The sequence below is a fragment of the Lutra lutra genome, chromosome 14 (genome assembly GCF_902655055.1).
Source record: "Lutra lutra chromosome 14, mLutLut1.2, whole genome shotgun sequence".
NCBI lineage: Eukaryota > Metazoa > Chordata > Mammalia > Carnivora > Mustelidae > Lutra > Lutra lutra.
The window spans coordinates 62,725,005-62,743,626 of NC_062291.1; the positions used below are offsets into that span (position 1 = coordinate 62,725,005).

General features: G+C 51.8%; 2 protein-coding genes across 6 annotated transcripts in view; one reads left to right on the plus strand and one right to left on the minus strand.

Moving 5' to 3' along the window:
- WBP1L (WW domain binding protein 1 like) overlaps positions 1-4,392 on the plus strand; it is a 60,977-nt gene extending 56,585 nt beyond the window's left edge. For all 4 annotated transcript variants that reach the window (XM_047702602.1, XM_047702601.1, XM_047702603.1 and 1 more), the window contains exon 4: positions 748-4,392. In XM_047702602.1, the coding sequence (XP_047558558.1) occupies positions 748-1,487 (740 nt within the window). In that variant the 3' untranslated portion in view covers positions 1,488-4,392. The remainder of the gene's footprint in view (positions 1-747) is intronic.
- A 7,563-nt stretch (positions 4,393-11,955) lies between these two features.
- On the minus strand, positions 11,956-17,805 carry LOC125084794 (steroid 17-alpha-hydroxylase/17,20 lyase). 2 transcript variants are annotated; one of them, XM_047702595.1, is made up of 8 exons: positions 17,415-17,796; positions 15,921-16,059; positions 15,445-15,674; positions 14,690-14,776; positions 14,091-14,306; positions 13,590-13,759; positions 12,913-13,016; positions 11,956-12,389 (listed from the first exon to the last, which is right to left on the minus strand). In XM_047702595.1, the coding sequence occupies exons 1-8, from the start codon at positions 17,709-17,711 to the stop codon at positions 12,106-12,108; spliced, it is 1,527 nt and encodes a 508-aa protein (XP_047558551.1). In that variant the 5' UTR covers positions 17,712-17,796; the 3' UTR covers positions 11,956-12,105. The 2 variants fall into 2 exon arrangements, with proteins under 2 accessions (XP_047558551.1, XP_047558552.1); XM_047702596.1 differs by lacking the exons at positions 11,956-12,389; positions 12,913-13,016 and adding an exon at positions 13,079-13,396 and having other exon boundaries at positions 17,415-17,805.
- Positions 17,806-18,622: the final 817 nt, after the last annotated feature.

Consider the following 18,622-nt stretch of genomic DNA (forward strand, 5'->3'; position numbering starts at 1 on the left):
CTGGCATATAGTAAGTGCTCAATAAATGCTAGCAGTTCTTATTATAACCAGACCACGTGTGCCCTGAGACATTCAGCACATTCAAAAGATAACTTATCTGGCAGGCTGATAATAAGCCTTGGCAGGCCCCTCACCCTTCACTGGTAACCCACCGGTTTATAATCTGAGTCAGGATGAAGTTCGGTTTGTCTTTCCAGACCATCTCCAGCCACACTCAAGTGAGGGACAGCACAGATTTTCAACCTCCCAGAAAAAGGGCCTTTTCATGGCCCATACATCTGGAAGGGGGGGGGCGGGCAAGAAAAAGGCGGTCAGGGAGTCTTAAATTAGGACCCCTAACCCTGAGGCCTATGGGACGCAGGCAGAGGACACAGTTTGAGCAAGAAACACGAGACTCCGGGGCATGTGGAAACCGATACGCTCTGGGCAGAAATGATCTTCTGGCCACCCCCCCATTTGCCTAACCCTCTGCCTTACCTCCAGACGGGCAGAAGTCTTGCCTGTGAAGCAGCTTCAGGGGCTCTCGGATTTCATGGAGCTAGATTAGGTCACTCCCAGTCTGTCCCTCTTTCTGCACAAAATTGCCACACCCCTGTGCCCTGCCCATGAGCAAGAGCTGGAGCCAGCCCCTGCTCCCCCGTGGGTGTACTGGGGGTGGGAAGAGACCTACGTTGAGTGCGAGCTTTGCAGGCTGTTCTCGAACAATTGCCAGTGCAGTAATTTCTCCTCCCTGCCTCCCCGTTTTAGGGTTTTTGCCAAACTATTTACTACCTCCTTATGAGGAAGTGGTGAACCGACCTCCGACTCCTCCCCCACCGTACAGTGCCTTCCAGCTACAGCAGCAGCAGCTGCCTGCACAGTGTGGCCCCCCTGGCGGCAGCCCCCCAGGCGCCGATCCCACCAGGGGTCCCCAGGGGGCGCAGAGCAGCCCCTTGTCTGGGCCCAGCAGAAGCAGCACCAGACCTCCGAGCATCGCTGACCCTGAGCCCTCAGACGTGCCCGCCAGCACAGCAGCCACCAAAGCCCCTGGAATGGAGCCCAGTGGCTCTGTGGCCGGCCTGGGGGAGCTGGACCCTGGGGCCTTCCTGGACAAAGATTCCGACTGTAAGGAGGAGCTGCTGAGAGATTACAGCTCCGAGCAGGGCGGCGCCCTCCCTGATAGCAAAGACAAGACACCGGGCAGACATCGCCGCTTCACGGGTGACTCGGGCATTGAGGTGTGTGTGTGCAGCCGAGGCCACCACGACGACGATCTCAAGGAGTTCAACACACTCATTGACGACGCTCTGGATGGGCCCCTGGACTTCTGCGATAGCTGCCACGTGCGGCCCCCCGGTGACGAGGAGGAAGGCCTCTGCCAGCCCTCCGAGGAGCAGGCCCGAGAGCCCGGGCACCCCCACCTGCCACGGCCCCCCGCGTGCCTGCTGCTGAATACCATCAATGAGCAGGACTCCCCGAACTCGCAGAGCAGCAGCTCCCCCAGCTAGAGCAGGCCCGGCCGGTGCCGGAGAACTTGGCAAAGCAACCAGGGTAGGGGAGCAGCAGGAGAGAAGCATTAAATGACCTTCAGAGAAAGTGGTGCCGCCACTGCGTTCTTCGCCCTCCCCGCCAGTCCTGCGTTTTCCCGCACCTCCAGGTACCGCTTGGGGAGTGGAGGCCTCTCCGCCCACAGGAGCACAGTGTCATGGAGGGCCGACAGGGTGGCTTATTCTCTGACTCGTTCCTCATACCCGACCCTGTCCCCTTTTTCTCTTTTTGAGTCGTATCTCGCTACCTGCCCGGGTCAGAGAGATGTGTGTTTCAGAGGCCCCCACGGAGGAGGCCGAGACTGTGCCCTGAGGTGACTCTTGGTGGTGGAGTGGCTTTGTGCTCTGGTGTTTGGTTTAAGAGAACTTCTCTGTGTCTCAGTCCAGGAGAGGTGGCAGGGCTCAGCCCTGGGTGAAGAAGGAAGCCCTCAGAGGCCCAGGGATTGTCACCCTTTGCTGCCAAGGTCTGCCGAGACAGAACTAGGCTAGTCCTGGGGGAGGATGAGAGCGGACAGGCAGTTAACAAGGTTGGTAGGAGGCCTACTGCTCCCTCAAATTCCTGGTCATGAGGTTCGATGTACCACTGTACATCCATGAGGGGCCCTTCCCAGCAGGTTCTGGCTGGCCACAGCCTGGTTCAGGGTGGAACATTCTATCACCTTCTTTTTGGTTTTTCCTTAAACAACAACAACAGTAACAGCAACAGCAAGCTGAAAACAAGAACTTGACCAGCAGGCCGGCAAGAATTCTGTTCTGGAAAAGGGAAGTTTGTGGCTCTATCCCAAGTTGACCTTCAAAGAGCCTGGCTGCTTTTGAGCCGGGAGGAGATGTTTTGTGTGCAGGCTTGGGTGGGGGCTCTCTTAGAACTTCCGTGGGAGCACAGCAGAGCCCAAGCCGTGGGGGAGCATCTGGTGTAGCTTGCCGCATCTCTACCCTTCGGGCTGTGCCTGTAGGTGACCAGGGTCTTCTCCCCACCCAATACACAGTCTGCAGGGCTGTGGGTCCTAAGAAAGGGCAGCCCCATGGCCTGGCTTTTACATAGTATTTTCTCTTGATTCTGAATAAGTTCTTCTGTTGTGTTGTTTTTATTTTTATTTTTAAACTGACCACTTGGGAAAAAAATGGCTTGGTTATCTGTGGCTTTCATGCCCTTCCCCTACCCCTCCGCAGCCCCCTTTTTGAGTGGGCTGACTGATTTTTGTAGCCTCCATAAAGAGCCTGAGTGGCCCAGGTAGGAGGGCGAAGGCAGGGGTCCGGAAGGACCGTGGGATCCTTATTACTGTGGTTTGGCTTCAGATAACCAGTCGAGCTTTGATAGGAATAACCTGATGGAGAAAGCAAAGAGCTAAAACTCACATTCCCTGTCCAGTGCTGTTCATACGAAGAGTTTGGTTTTCCCCCCACTCTTGAACGATGATATTCACATTAGGCATTGATGTTACAGTAAGAAAGGGAAAAAAATATATATATATGTACAAAAATAGACAAATCCAAGGCTGTGAGGTGAACGAGTGTCTGCGTTTGGAGTCCACAAAACCAAAATCCATGTTGAACAAAGTGAAGTCTGTGTACAATGACTTTTTGGATAACCTGTGTGTATCTGTGTCTCGTGTGTGAGCCCCCAGCCCTGTTCTCCTGTGAATATACTTTGAACGGCAGCCATTGTGCTCACGTCAACCACATGCTTGGAGCAGATATGGCCCTCTCAAGGTAATTTATTTTACACATTTACTGTTTACTGAACAAATATCTGACTGTGTACTCGGGTGTATCCAGCAGCATCGTCGATGGCAGCCCCCCCGACCCCCCACCCCCACCCCGATGTCTGCCAGAGATAACTGTGCTCGGAGTAGAGGCTCTCCTCTACCCAGCCCTGCAATTTGCACATTGCTCCGTGGACACTCGGAGGCCTGTGTTCTGTTCCCCTGTAAGTGGAAATGTGCCCTGAACCTGTCTGCCTCCCTCGGCTCCTCCTGGCCCTCAGTATCAGCCCCCAGCGGGGTGTTCAAAACCACTCGGCACAGAAGGCGAAGGTGGGACTTCCGAAGCTGGATTGGATGGATCTTCAGTGACAAGCTGGGACTAGCTGTGGCCCAGCCGTTGGCCCCTCCCAGAATCGCCAGGACAGTTTGGCAGATGCCGCAGTGCCACAGGGCTTACCTCTCTTTGCCGGGGGCCCTGTGCACGCAAGCAAGCCGGTATGTGGCCAGAGTGGGTGCGAGTGCGTCAGCAGCCCTCGGATGCCTTGCTTCCACCTTTAAAAAAAAAAAATAATAATAATAATAAGATAAAAATCCCGAACAACTCACTGAAGTCTCAGAGGAGATGAAGTTTTACCAAAATGAATCCTGCTTCAGTTAACTGATCACATGAATGAATCCCCAGCTGGAGTGGGGCACGGGTCTGCGCGCTAACTGTTGGGGTCACTGCAGTGTCCTGCCCTCCAGGCATGAGAACAAGTGAACGCAGCCGCCGGAGCCAGGCTCGTTTCCCGCGGTCACACAGTCTGGCCCCTGCCAGCGGGACTCCCCTGCCAGGAGAGAGATGGAAAGAGAGAGCAGGAGGACTGGATAGGGGGCTGGGGAGATCGGACTGAATCTGGTTTTCCCCATGAACGAGAAAGAAGGGGTTGGTCTGGTCGAGGGTTTGGTGCTACAGTCGGAAGATTTGCAAATGCTAACACATTCCTGTGTGAGGCACATCACCATTTGTCAGTTGTTGTGAATATGTGTATTTTAAGCAATAAGATTCCTCTGGTCAGACTTTTCTGGGCAGTCTCAGTGACGCATTTCCTGTGCTGTGATTGTTCTGAAGACAGAGTGGCTGTAACCACTGTGAGAAGCCCAAATAAAATCGATCCCCAAAACGCGACTGTTCTTTTTTCTTGCACACCTTGTTCTTTTCTCCCCGCTTCCCTCAGACTTCAGGAGGCTGTACCCCAAGATTCCTGACTGCAGGCCCTTCTCCCTTCTCCATACAGGCTGTGAGAAGGCACCTTGCAGGGGAGAACAAGCCCCTTGGCCTGAGGGGAGCCTACAGGGCCCAGGGCGAGGTGGGGGGCAGTCCTGTTGAGGCCACACTTTGTCCCCTTTGTCCCCTCCCCAAACCCTCTCTCTGCCAAGGGTATATTTCTGAGGTTTGGAATACTTTGTAAAATCCCACAAATAGGTTAAAAAAATCAGATGCAAAGAAAAGCAGAAACAAGTTCTGTTAGACACGTGGAAGCTAAAATAGCATTTGAAAGAATGCAAGCACTCCGTGAGATCTTTTATTTTTACTTAATTTTAATTTTTTTTTTTTTTTTGAGAGAGAGAGGACAAGCAGGGAGCAGAGGGAGAAGCAGGCTTCCTGCTGAGCAGGGAGCCCAACACGGGACTCGATCCCAGGACACCAAGAATATGACCTGAGCCGAAGGCAGATGCTTAACCCACTGAGCCATCCAGGCACCCCCAAAATAATAAAAATCTTTAGGGAAAAAAATAATAGAAATTTGGATGGGCCCTGGAGTTCAATACACAAAACATGTGTTACTGAGTCTCCCACTTTGTGTCCAACACTGAGCTGGGTGCTGAGGAGAATGTAAAAGAAGTAGAGAAGACAAGGTCTGTGCCCTCTGGAAGTTGGGTTACAGGCAGGAAGACAAAGCACCAGTGTGAAATGGTCAGCAAGAGGAGGTAGATTGAGATGAAGCGAACAGTACAGATGCGGGGAATCCTGAGGAATCAGGGCCTCGTTTGCGGGTTTGTGTACCAGGCAGGGACCTGAGAACTGGTGTTTTAGGCCTTGGGAGAGCAACAGGTGTGCCAGCCTCTACCACTGTGAGCCAGTCATTCCTTCCTAAAACTGTCCTTTTACCCCCTGCTTAAGACTGTCCTCCTAGAACTTCAAGTCAGCTATAAATCCCTGCTCTAAGGGAAGGAACAGGCTTCGACCTCTGCCCAGGAAGGGGAACACCGCCACCCAGCACAGCTTCTCCTTGGGCAAAGCAATCTGGTGTGCCTCTTGGGACCCTCCCAGTGCCTCCCCCAGTGGACCTCTCCCTAATGGGCCAACAGGGAGGGGATGCTGACAGCATTGCCTTCCCTAGTCCCTGGCTTTAGCCAGCAGTCTGCATTGTTGCCTAAGAGCCCGGTGTAAGCCAGACAGACCTCCGTCCCCCTCTTTGACCCTGGGCCAGAAAAATTCTGGCCCCTCAGGGACTCTAGTGGGATGGTTGCTGCCTAGTTCCCTCTAACCTGTTGAGCTCCTCCGAGTAAGCCCAGGGGAACCGTATGAGCATCTAGAGACAGATCTGTTCTAAAATCATGGGGAGAGGTGCCTGGATGGCTTGGTGGTTAAGTGTCTGCCTTCGGCCCAGGTCATGATCCTAGGGTCCTGGGATCAAGCCCTGCATTGGGCTCCGTGCTCTGTGGGGAGCCTGCTTCTCCCTCTGCCTGCTGCTCTTCCTGCTCATTCTCTCTGTCAAATAAATAAATAAATAAAGTAAAACCACGGGAAAGGACTGGGGAGTACATCATTCCTGCCTTCCTTAATCTAATGTCTGAATGGCACAAAAACAATCGTGTGATTCTTGCCTGCTGCATGCTGGAGGCTGTGCCAGTTCCCTTGATTGCCTAGGTCTGTGGAGCAGACCTCACTGTGCCCCTCACCGCGCCCCAGGTTCCTGGGTCACCAAGTTCCTCATTTTCTATCCCCAGGTGACCAAGTTCAGGTGGAGATGACACCAGTGCTCTGAAGCACAAAACAGGATAGCTTTGGTGAACAAGAATTTCAAGAGGCTCCCTATTCTCCAGTTTCCTCTGTTTTTAGCCCGGTGTAGGGGCGGGGCGGGGGTGGACGGGGTTTGACTAAGAAGGAGGGGAAAGTGGGTTTGGCTGACTGTTGGCCAAACCAGCTGGAAACTTGCATCTGTCTGAACCTACCTGGAAAGGCAGTGGGTCCTGGGAGGTGCTTGGGATGTGGGTTCCTAGCCTGGAGGCATGTGACTGGCCTCACTCAGGCTGATTATTTATCAAGCACCTACCATGTACAGGCATTGGGAATGCAAATATGCCTTCGACGAGGCTCCTTTTTAGAAGAGCTAATGGTCCCAAGGGGAAGAAAGGCATGAAAACAGCTTTAGTAGCATTCAGTACCATGAAGCCTGTGTGCCCAGGGTGCTGTGGACGAGAGCCACCTGGGGGTATAAGGTGTCCTGTCCAGAGCAGGGGCCTCTCTAAGCTGAGCTTGCCAGGTGCAGAAAGGTGTAAAGGGAATTCTAAGGAAGGTCTGGATAAATCTGTTTTGAAGATTATTGAGTATCTACTATGTGCCAGGTGCTGAAAAGCCCACAAAAGCATGGGAGGCCACAATGTCTAAGGCGGCAAGCAATTTAATCTCTGTAGATAATTGCATTCTGGGAAGTGAGCGGAGATGCGGAGTGGTAAGCTGGTAATAAAAATATTTTAATTTGTCTTGATTGTTCTATTTATGGATTGCACATTATTGGGTTGTGTACAACCATCTTACCTACATTTTGTTTTGTTTTTTCATTTTAGCCTCAAAACAGCCATCTGAGGTATGGACTGCTTTATTAAAGGGGTTGAAGCATTCGGAGAAGTTGACTAACTTGTCCAAGACCACACAGCACATAAGTGGTAGAGCCAGGATTTGAACCCTGAACACTGAAGACCCGGTGCTCCCAAGCCACATGAAGAACTTTTGATTTCTTTTCAAAGGGAAGAGAGAACCAGAGCAAGGTAATGAGCAGGCAAGCAGCATACTGAAAGGTGAACCAGTTTCCTCAGGGCCTTCTTTATCCCCCTTGTTTGCTCCCCCTTGCTTTGTCAGAAGCTTCCAGAGGCCCCCACACTGAGCTGGGCACCCCTGCCAGAGCCCTTCAGTGCTGAAATAGCATCACCCCTGGGATAGGGGATGCACATCAATGCTAACTTCCTCAGGGAGGGTGAGTCCCCCAGGAAACATTGTACAGTTCTCAGGAATTAGAAACTCCCAGTGGCTCGGAGGGGAGAAGAGGATTTGGTTTGATCTGAAGTTTCTCCTTACCCTAAGCCCACTCCCCACGAGTATAACCTTCCTTTGCATGTCTTCTTACCAAGAAGTCTACAAAAACCCAATCCCACTGGAAAATGTTACAAAACTCCCTCTGTGTTGGAACTGTGAGAAGTTTGTCTCTGGGCCCTCCACCCACGCCCCAGCTGCCAGCATGCCCCAGCTGAGGAAGAAGGGAGGGGCAGCAGGCAGTATCATCAGGGGCTACAAGGCGGGGGAGGGGGGTTCCCAGGGGTCCTGTCCTTCAGATGGACCTGTCTGAACGACACCTGCTTCTTTATCCTTAAAAAAGGACTTATTTTGTGGGTCTGGCTGTAGGTAATGGCAGTAAAGCCAATATTTATCAAAGCACTCAATGCATTGCATAGGTCCACATCTGACCCCCAGCAACATTCTGAGGTTGGTGGTACTCTTTCTACGCACACCTCAGCTACCCATAATACAGCTGAGCAAACTGAGGTTTAAGAAGGCCTAGTAAGTTGCCCGTGCTCACTGGGTCTGTAAATGACAGCATGGGGACAACTTGCCTGCAGAGCCTGACCTCTTATCTTTTTTTTTTTTTTTTAAGATTTTATTTATTTATTAGAGAGCACAGAGGGAGAGTGTGAGAGAGAAGCAGGTTCCCCACTGAGTGGGGAGGCTGATGTGGGGCTCTATCCCAGGACCCTGAGACCATGACCTGAGCCAAAGGCAGAGGCTTAATCCACTGAGCCACCCAGATACCTCAGTGAGCTCTTATCTTCTGTAGCTCCCCTGCTTACCTGGCCCTTTCTGCTTTTCACCGTCCCCTGAGCCTCAGATAATGGGCAGTACAGGTGGTAAGTTAGAGCTTACTCCCCCCCCCCCCCATGAGGAAATGGATTCAAGAAGCTAGCCATAGGCCTAAGATCCAGAGTCTGGACCGAGGTGGGTGGAGTTGGGGGGCGGCTGGGGACTAGAACCTGGGTCCTCCCATCTAGTTCTCCCTGACTCTCTCTCCTCCAGAGGTGGGTGTTGAAACCCAGGAGTGTGACTGGAGAAAGTTCCTCATTTTCTCCAGGGTTGATGGCCACCAGAAGGCGCCAGACCAGTCACTCACTCTCCTCCACCCCTACTCCACACAGGGGGAGCCAGGGAAGGAGTCCCTCCCTTCAGAATGGGGACTCTGGGGAGCCGCCCTTCTGAGGGACAAGGACAGCCCATTTCTCCTGGGAGGCCTAGCTGTTTTGATTTACAAGAGCTGATTATTAAATTTTCAGGAATTTGGGGGCGCCTCGCTGGCCCAGTTGGTAGAGCATGTGACTCTTCATCTCCGGGCTGTGAGTTAAAGCCCCACTTTGGGCGTGGAGCCTACTTAAAATAGATAAGTAAATACTTTCCTAAATGTTCAGGAATTCTATGAGCTGTTTATTAAATAACCATTAAAAAATTAAACTATATAAACCCACAATTGAATACGTTATAATAAAAACAAAGGTCATAAATACTCAAAACCTAATCATTTCCTAATTATTTCACTATGTTACTATTATCTGTGCCCTTGAGGTTATTTACATCTATGTATGGTGCAAATAATAGTATTATTAGTAATGGTATCGCATAGTCATGGTATTTATTATATAACATAATGGCAAATAGTGTATAATGCTACCGAGCATCTCTTCCCAATGCCATATTCCGGGACATCGCATTGGTGGCCTAAAATTGCTCAAAGTGGGGACTGTTTACATCATGGCAATTGACAAACACTACAAATCATGGCTGTTCCCCAGCAGCAGCCCCAGAGAACTGGTTGTTTCGTGTTTATTTACCATATATCATTGACTAAGGGCATTCTGAGGCTCCAAATGTGACTGTGGGGGTCTTGACAAACACCTTCCAGCTGTGTCAAAGGTCTGGCCTTCCTTCTGCCTAAGGAGATAGTCTGTTTATCACTGGACCAATTAGCCAAGAAATTTAGAGCATTGGAGTCAATCTTTTTTGTGTCTAATCTACTTGCCAGGTGCTACCGATCGGCAGGATAAGGAACATGAGAAGATTTAGTCTTGACTTCCGGAGACATAGGGGTGGGCAGTGCCTTTGGGGGACACTGCACCCATTTTGAGCCCAAGCAGCTGCTCAGGTGCCCTTGGCGTTCAGTACCAAGGAACAGAAGCCAAGTGCTACAAGAGGACAAGCACGGTGGTCTGGGGATCGTGAGATATGCCCTACAATATGGCTTACACTCTCAGACTCAAGATAGGAGGAATTAGGTCAGTGGGAAAAGGCCTTCCAGGCCTGGGGAGGGCAGTCTGGGCAGGAGTCAGGGTTCAGAAGGTCATTTTCTGAAAGGACCTTCAGCTTTGTACTTTCCCGGGCCAGACACCGCAGAGCCCTTTCTGCACAGACTTGGGATGGTTAACAAAGCATGTCTAGCTCCTCTTCATGCATGCTTGAAATCTTGGGTTCTCGTCCCAGCCCTGATGTTCAGGAGCTGTGTGACTTAGGGCAAGTCACCTCCGCTGCCCTTGTCTCACCTGGCCCTCAGTTTTGTCATCTTCCAAACAAAAGACTAGTCTCTCATTTCCCTGCCCCTCCATGATCTGATTCAATAGTTGGAAAGAATACTCACCTCTCTTCCAGCCGATCTGCCCCACTCTGCTTCAAACTGAGGGTGGTCTGGCTCTAGACCAGTGACTAGCTGATGGGGGCGGAGGAGCCTGGGAGAGGGAGGGGCTGCCTGCAGTTAAACCCTTTCCCACCAGACCACTGCGTTGTCAGCATTTCACCAGGCTGCATGTGATGGGAGATGGTCAGCCACAGCTGCCCACAAACTCTTCCTTGGGCTCTTTAGCAAGACCATGGGTTTACTGTCCAGTAAAGGCCAGGGCTAAGCTGGGGGGACAGTAAGGAAGTCTCTTACCACTGGATTAACAAAGCTCTTTGAAGGAAGAAGGTGTGCTGTAATTGCAAACTTTGTCCCTTCTTCCTTGCAGGGGCTCCATTGATTTCTTCTGAAAACATGGCCAGACAGGGTCTCAACCTTACCCTGCTGGCCCTTCCAGAGCCCTCTTCCAGTCAGAAGAGAAGGACTGGGTTGAGGATCTGACCCTGGCCCAACTGGCGCCAGGGAACTGGCGTTGGAGCCTCTCTCTAGGCCAACGGGCAAGGGTCAGTTTTTCCCCGGGGGCGTCTCGGGACATCTTTTACTTGCAATCTGGCCAGTAGCCAAGGTCTGGATGCTGGTTTCAAGGTTTGGAGAAGTCTGGGAGCCATTTTCTAGTGAGGCATTTACAGACATCCTGGGGTTGTAGCATGTGGAGCAGGGCAGAGCCGGGTGCTACAGATTCCTCTCCTGGCAGTGTTTACTCCAGGACAGCTCGAGGGAAAGGAGACCTGCTGGTCTTTGGAGACCAAGACAGAGGGAAATGTAGTGGTGGGCTGAGTCTGGGGATTACCACCCCCCTCAACAAATCCAAACCTTCCAGGTATGTGCTGGGATGCCTGTTTGGATCCAACAAGATCTTCTGCTCCACTTTCAAAATATAGACAATCCCACCATTTCTCACCATCCCCACTGCAATGGCCAAGGGGGCTAAGCCACCATTACCTCGCTCTCCTGGACCAGCACAACCACCTCCTCTCTGCCCCAGCTCTCATCCCTCTCACACCAATCTCCACTCAGCAACTAGGGTGGTCTTAAAAATACAAACCAGGGGCACCTGGGTAGCTCAGTTGGTTGAACATTTGACTCTTGGTTTGGATTCAGGTCCTGATCTCAGGGTTGTAGATTGAGCCCCAAGTAGGACTCTGTGCTGGGCATGGAGACTTCTCAAGAATTTTTCTCTCGTTCTCCCTTTGCTCCTCCATGTGTGTCCTTTCTCTCTCTCTCTTTCTCTCCCCCGCCCCCCCAAAACAAAAACAAACCAGACCTTCCCACTTTCATGTTTACCCTCCCACCCCCTGCCCCATTGCTCAGTGACTTCTATCATACTAGAAATAAACAGGTCAACCCCTTCCTGCTACTAACAAAGGCTCCATGGGGCCTGGCCCCGTCTCCAATCTGATGTCATTAGGAATCACTCTCCCCTTCCATCTGCTCTGCTTTTACCACACTGACCTCTCCCACCTTGAGAACCTTCCACCTGCTTCTCCCTCAGCGTGGGTTGCTTTCTCCCTTCCCAAGCACTTGCAGTGGCTGCCCTCCACTTCTGTGCTTCTCTCCTCACATCCCTAACACCCAGTTAAACTGACTTCAAAGCCCTTAGTCTCTGGTCAGTCATTGCTAGAGTGTGAGCCTCACAAAACCAGGGAGCTCGAGGGTCCAGGGACAGTGAGGGGCACAGAACAGGTGCTCAATAAATATTTGTTGTGAAGAATGAGTGAACAAATGAACAAACGAATGAACTCCTCAGGGACCAGGAAGAAAAGTGTCTTTGTTTATGCATATCACTACCAGGGACTGGATAAGAAGGCAGTGTGGGCCGGGAGGAGGGAGGACAGGTTGGGGAGGGCAGGGTTACAGCTCTAATTCTGGGCCTGTGGGCACCACACAGCGGGGAGTCAGCCTCTAGGGGCTACTCTCAGCCTGGGCGTCCCTCCAGGCCTGGCGCACCTTGATCTTCACTTTGAAAGGGTCAATCAGAAAGACCATCTTGGGGTTGCCCTCCAGGGAAGGCAGCTGCCCGCTATCCGGGACCTCCAGGTCAAACCTTTGCAGCAACCAGGACATGACGAGGAAGAGCTCCTGGCGGGCCAGGGTTTCACCTAGGCAAGAGCGGGGTCCTGCTCCGAAGGGCAAGTAACTTAGCGATGGAGAGATGAGCTGACTCTTCGTGGGATCCAAGAAGCGCTCTGTGGACATGGGGAGGTGTCAGCCAGGGCCAGGGCAGGGGTAAGTAGAGGAATGGCTCTGTCCTGACCAAGGGGGAGATGTGGCCCTGCCTGGGGATCCCCCACCTGAGGAGGTGGACAACCTCACATGGGGGAACCCTAGCCTGAGGAGAGATAGAGCCCAGTTCTCGGGTAGCCCTTACTCACACGGAAGAAATGCAATATTCAGGAAGGATGGAAAGGAGGCAGTATTGGCGACTGAAAATACCACCGTCCCAGGGGAGAGGGGCTGACTTCATGGGAGCCAGACACCCAGAGGGCTTCTTAGAGGGCATTTGCAGTTGGCGGAAGGGGAACACGGGAAACCCGGCTGTGAAGAGTTTGGGTAAATCTAGAGTAGAATGGGGCTGTCAACAGGTTCATGTAGCTGGAGCCAGGAGTTTTCTGGTAGGAAGCTTTGCAGGGGGAACATGGGGATGGGGCACTGGCACATGGAGGGGAGGCTGACTGTGTGGCTTGGGAACAGGACAGAAGAGGGACTCACCTGGCAGGAACTGGTCTGGCCGGTGCCACTCCTTCTCACTGTGATGCAGTGCCCACAGATTGATGATGACGCTTGTGCCCTTGTCAATGGCAAACTCGCCAATGCTGCTCCGGAGAGGGAGAGGAAAGGGGAGTCTAAAACACTGCCCTCCCCAAACCGCCCAGCGCTGTGCCTCCACAGTCCCTCCTTGGGGGAAAAAGCCCTGCACATCCTCATGTCCCCTCCCTCATCTTTTCCCCAGCTTCTGCCAGATCATATATGAACCCAGCCCTTCTCCAACCCTATTCCTGACTGGCTCTTATGTATCAATACTTGTGTACATGGACATTCAAGTCAGGGCATGTGGGTGTGTATTTTGAGCTGGTGCCTGTGTCTGTGTGTGCGTGTGCGCGCACCTGTGTGTTGTGGCTGTTGGATTGGGTAGGAGCACAGAGCACCTGGTCTTACATTCCAGACCACATGTCTCCAGAGCAGCAGGCAGTTTCTGCAGGAGGTCAGTTAGATCTGTGGATCAGCCAGTGGGTGGCAGATACACTGATCAGTAGGGTCATGGGTAGAATGACTGATGGTCAATGGTTGAGTCTAGATCGACTGGCAAGCAGAGAGGGGGTGGGGCGGTAGAGGAGGGACCTGGCAGGCTGGAAAGCAGTATTGTGCTGTTAGGAGGGAAGGCATACCTGGAATCAACGACAGCCTTGTGGGGGATGAGCGTGGGGGCCACAGGCCGGATGCGGAGCACCTCTCGGATGGTGGCCTCCAGCAAGAGGAGCTGGTTCCGGTCGCTCATAGTTGGTGTACGGCCGAAACCTACATTCTGGTCAATTTCCTCCTGGATCTTCTTCTGCAACTGAGGGCCAGAGTGGGATGGATGGATGTGACCAACGTGCTTAAGCCCAGAAGGAGCAAGGGCTTAGAAGAATCCTATTGTTACATCCAGACTCATCCAAACTGCTCAGACTCTTCCTGGCGGTGGCTTTGCAGTGCAGGCTTTGTTTCCAAAAGACGGGGTGGCTCCACCCTAGGGCCAAAGCCACCTACCGCTTGGGTGAGGAGGGAGGAAGCCCAGGCATCTTGCATAGAAGGGCGGAGGGCATTCCTGCTCCCTTTTTCTGGGGCCAAAGGTGGATCTGGCTGGGGTGAAGAGTGGTTGGGGTGAAGAGTAGGGAAAAGAAGCCCACCTGAGGATTGTGTAGCAAGAAGGCCACAGTCCATTTCACCACAGACGTGGTGGTCTCTACGCCGGCCCCAAAGATGTCCCCTACGGTGGTGAGAATGTGTTCATCTGAAAGCAGTTTTGGGTCCCGGTCTGAGGTAGCGTTGTTATTGTCCAAGTTCATCTTGGCTTGGATCAGTATGTCCAGCAGGTTGGTGATGGAGTCACTGCTGAAGTTCTCCTGGTTGGGTGAGGTTAGCAGACAGTGACAAGGAAGGGACCCCATCAGAATATTTGCCATACTTCCATCTGGAGCCTGGAGACACAGAGGCCTCTTCCCTTTGGAAGTGAGGGACTGGGGTGCGATGAGGCAGGACCTACGAGTTTGTGGAGCTGGGAGGGCTCTCTTTAAATTTTGGGAGTGAGTGGGTCCCTTCTCAGATCCTCTGCAGTTCCTTACTTCCTCATCCCTATTCATGAGTTAAGTCGCTTTTTATTGAACACCTACTGTGGGCCAGGCTCTCTGCTGGGTGCTAAGGATACTCCAAATGTCCAAAATGGGCCCTAGCCCTGTTTTCATGACACTTCAACCTAACTCATGGTCGCCGCTGCTCCATCACCTACCTTACATTTTCCAAGGATGTCTTTCAGCAACTCATCTCGCATTTTAACACAGTTCTTCATTTTTTCCACGATTTTGTTAGGGAAAATCTGGAAGGTAGAGAAAAGTGTCAAATCCATGCATCTTTTGTTTTGTTTCTCCAGCTACCAGAATCCCTCCTGGAGGCAGATCCCAGCTTTCGGTCTCTGGTGAGTTTCCACTCTAACCCAGACCTTCAGCCAAAATGGAAGGCAAGAAGGGGACACAGAATGGGATTATTAATGACAATGAGGACAATTCCACATAAGAGGAAAGGGAGAATCTCCACCTCCCCTTCCCCACTGAATCAAACATCAGGCACTGATTGGGGGTCTACTGATAGAGGGTCTGCTGTGTGCCCAGCCGTTAGCATGAAGATAGACTTGAGTCTGGAGCCTGGAGCCAGTTCCTTAACTTCTCTCAGCCTGTACTCTCATTTGGGGATAATAAAACCCACCTTTAAGGGGAACGACATGATTAATGCGTGTGGAGTGCTTAATAGTTGTCATATGGCAATTGGTAAATAAAGGAGAGCCATTATCATGAGTATTACAAATGCATGGTTAAAAGCTAGACCTATTTTTGTAGAGAAGTGGCAAGATTTTAAAAAGAGAGGAGGTGAACAGAGGTCACTGTGACTGAGGTGGTTGGGGAAAAAAGGGGTTCTGGAGCCAGGCAGGAAGAAGAACTGGGGACAGGATTGCTGGAATCTGAAGGTGGGGCCTGGCCTCATCCTCACCTTCAACCCGGGGAATATGTCTACCATATTATCCACTCCCAAAGAATCCAAGATGCCGTCATTGTAATTCTTTATGATCCTCAGAGCGGGATCTCCATCCTTGTAGGAGGAGTTGAAGCAGATCAAGCAGATTATGTTGGTCACCGCCAGGAAGAGAGGCAAGGACAAGTCTATGGACTGCCCATTCTGGGTGGCCAGGAAATCACACAGTAAACTGTTTTCCTGACAAACTGGGAAGAGAGAGGGGCAAGATGGTGGGGAGTTAAGCAGCACCGTCCCTCCTTCCTAGTTCCATCTTAGCTGGGGACATAGAGCAGATGGCCACTAGGTGGCAGCAGCAGCCAAGAAAGCACTAGGTTGAGCCATCCACTGCTGGCACAACCCCCCCCACCCCCCCCCCCCCCCCCCCCCCCGCCCCCCCGCCGAAGTCTGGTCCCTTCTCCCTCCAGCCGCCCCAGGGACCAGCCAGCACTCACTGATCTTCTCTAGCCTCTGGTCGCCATCCTTGAACAGTGCAAAGGTGGCCAGTACCAGTTTCCTGTGCATTTGCCAGTTGGCACCATGGTCTGCGAAGGCGATGCCCTTTTGGTTGTTAGACAGGATGTCCAGAGTCACCTTTGGAGAACAGGAAAGGCTGGAGAATCAGACACTGCCCTTGCCCTGGGCCCCCCACACCCTTCCTGAGGGAAAAGGGAGGTACCTGCCATGCTGAGCCCCATGGGGGACACCCCTGCTCTACTCTGCCGTGACTGTTAGGCCTTGGTAGGGCAGGGCCCGAGACCCCTCTATGCCCAATTCCATCAGAGACACAGACTGAGGAGAAAAAAGGGACCCTGAATTAGAATGCAGGGGTTTTGGGGTTCAATAACAGAGTGGCCTGTGTTCTCTCTTACCACTTTCTGACCAGGGGAAGGCAGTCTTCGGATGGGATAAGCTCTCTGAATGGCGCCTGTCCTGGGGGCAGGAGCAGGTGGGCTGGTAGAGACAGGACTGCCCAGATGTCTGCCTCTCCCTGGGCCCTCTGGGCGCTGCTGCAGGTGTAGCAGCCTCTCCTCTTTCTGCCTTTCCATTGCAAGGCTGTGTGCCCACCAGAAGGCCACACCTGGAGCATGCAGTCTGGACTTGGCCAAGCCACCTCTTCCCAGAGGGACTTCAAAGCATAAGGTCAAAGCCTCCCCTCTTTATATTCTGTGACCTGCAAGCCCCAGCTGACTAGCGTTCTCCTTCCTCTCTTCTTCGGAGAGTTGGGAGTGAGGCCATTGTCCAGCAGACTTGGCTGACTTGTCCAAGGAAAAATGAATCAACCCTCGGCCCTGATCAGAGGTAAGTGGCTAGGAGGCCCTGCCTGGGGGGCTCAAGGGCGTACTCAGCAGCAAGGTGCTGGGATGGGGCTTGGCAGTATTCCCAGATGTATAGCTTCTCTCCTCCCCTAGGAGCATTACAGGAGGCTCGGCAGGATAGATCATCAGCATCCTTGAAATGCCAGCCTGTGTCAGCCCTGCTGTGGCCCTAGGCAGCTGGGGACAGCTCCAGAGAAACAGCAATCCCCATCCTCCAAAAGCCAGGGTACTTTTCCCTCATACCTTCCCAGAGAAGACAGTCGTCATTTTAATCCCATTTCCCATATGAAGAGTAGCACTCCTAAGGGCTATTAATGGGGCACTTGCTGCACTGGGCACTGGGCTCAGGGCTTGGCATATACTACCTCAGTTAATTAGGGAAGTCAGGACTCAGAGAGAACATCATCCATTTCCAGATGACAGCCCAGAAAATGAAATCTTCCTTTGATTCTTCCTGCCTGGTTTAGAGGCTGGGTAGGGTCTGAGGGGTGGAACCCCACCCACGGTCCTGTTAGTCTGTTTTAGGAAGAATTACAGGAGCCAGAAGGGTCATTCCAGGCATGGTCTTGGTGACCAACTGCAAAACCCCCTGGGGCTGGTGAGAGAGGAGAGGTAATGAGCACTGCTTACCACTTGGGGCCGCCCAGAGAATTCCTTGCCTTTCTTGACAAGCACCTCCTTGGCCAGCTGGTGGTGGCCCACCATCACCGTAGTCTTGGTACCCATACGAAAGGAATAGATGGGGCCATATTTTTCCTGCAGCTTGAAGAAGTTCACGTGCGGATGGCCACCTCTGGGGAGGAACGGCAGGCTGCCCACCAAGGGCAGGGATGGGAGGCTCCTAGGATATTTGGCACTGGAGCACTTTGCCTTGGGCCATAAGAAATAGGCAAGGGCGAATAGCAAAAAAGCCAGGAGCTCCCACATGGTGGCGGGGTGCCGGCAAGCAGGACAGACAGCTATGGAGCGGAAGAACAGCAGCCAATGCTAGGGTGCAAGGAGGCCTTTTTAAGGGCTGTCCTGATCTTCACCTTGGCTCTGTGTTATCTCTTGCCTTGTGGAAATTTATCCTGGAGCCCGGCCAGGCCTGAGCCCTCTCCCAGAATCAGGAGAGGAAGGAGGAGTGGAGGCCTCCTCAAGGGCTGGCCCAACTCCAGGACAAACCCCTAAGAAGGGGGGCTGGGTAAGGGGAAGACAGCTGGTTCTCCCTCCCTGCAGTTCCCATCCATCAATGTCCACAGAGCGCACCAGCAGCAAGTGGTATCTGGGTCAGGAATCAAGGCTTGGGACTTTCCACGTTGTAAAATCAAAATCCATGAATAGATGATGTTGTCAGGAAGGTTACAGCCAGCAGGGACTGTCAGACATTTTATCCAGTCTTATTTAACAGCCAAAGAGTGTGATGCCTTCAAAGGTCAGTCTTGTATAAGGTCACACAAGACAGTGACAGAAAGGGGGAACCTGCATGGCACAGTCAGTTAAGCGTTCTGAGTCTTGATCTCAGCTCAGGTCTTGATCTCAGGGTCATTAGTTTGAGTCCCACATTGGGCTCCACGCTAGGCATGGAGCCTACTTTTAAAAAAATTATATGTATATGTACATATAATATTAATAACATTAATATTATAAATAGGAATATTACAAGTGTACACAAATATAAATCATATAATATGATAAATAATAAAATGTGATGTATAAATATTAAATAATATAACTACATATTATATAATAATATATGTAACATATTTTATAATATATTATAAACAATATAATACATATATATGACACATCAAATTTGCCATTTTAATTTATAAAAATGTTTAAATTTTTTTTATTTG

Coding starts and splice junctions, on each gene's coding strand:
- LOC125084794 (XM_047702595.1), bottom strand. CDS start 17,711: ATGTGGGAGCTCCTGGCTTTTTTGCTATTCGCCCTTGCCTATTTCTTA. Junction 14,307..14,689: donor ACATCCTTGGAAAATGTAAG/GTAGGTGATGGA, acceptor TCACCCAACCAG/GAGAACTTCAGCAGTGACTC. Junction 12,390..12,912: donor GCCAGACCAGTTCCTGCCAG/GTGAGTCCCTCT, acceptor CCATGTCCACAG/AGCGCTTCTTGGATCCCACG.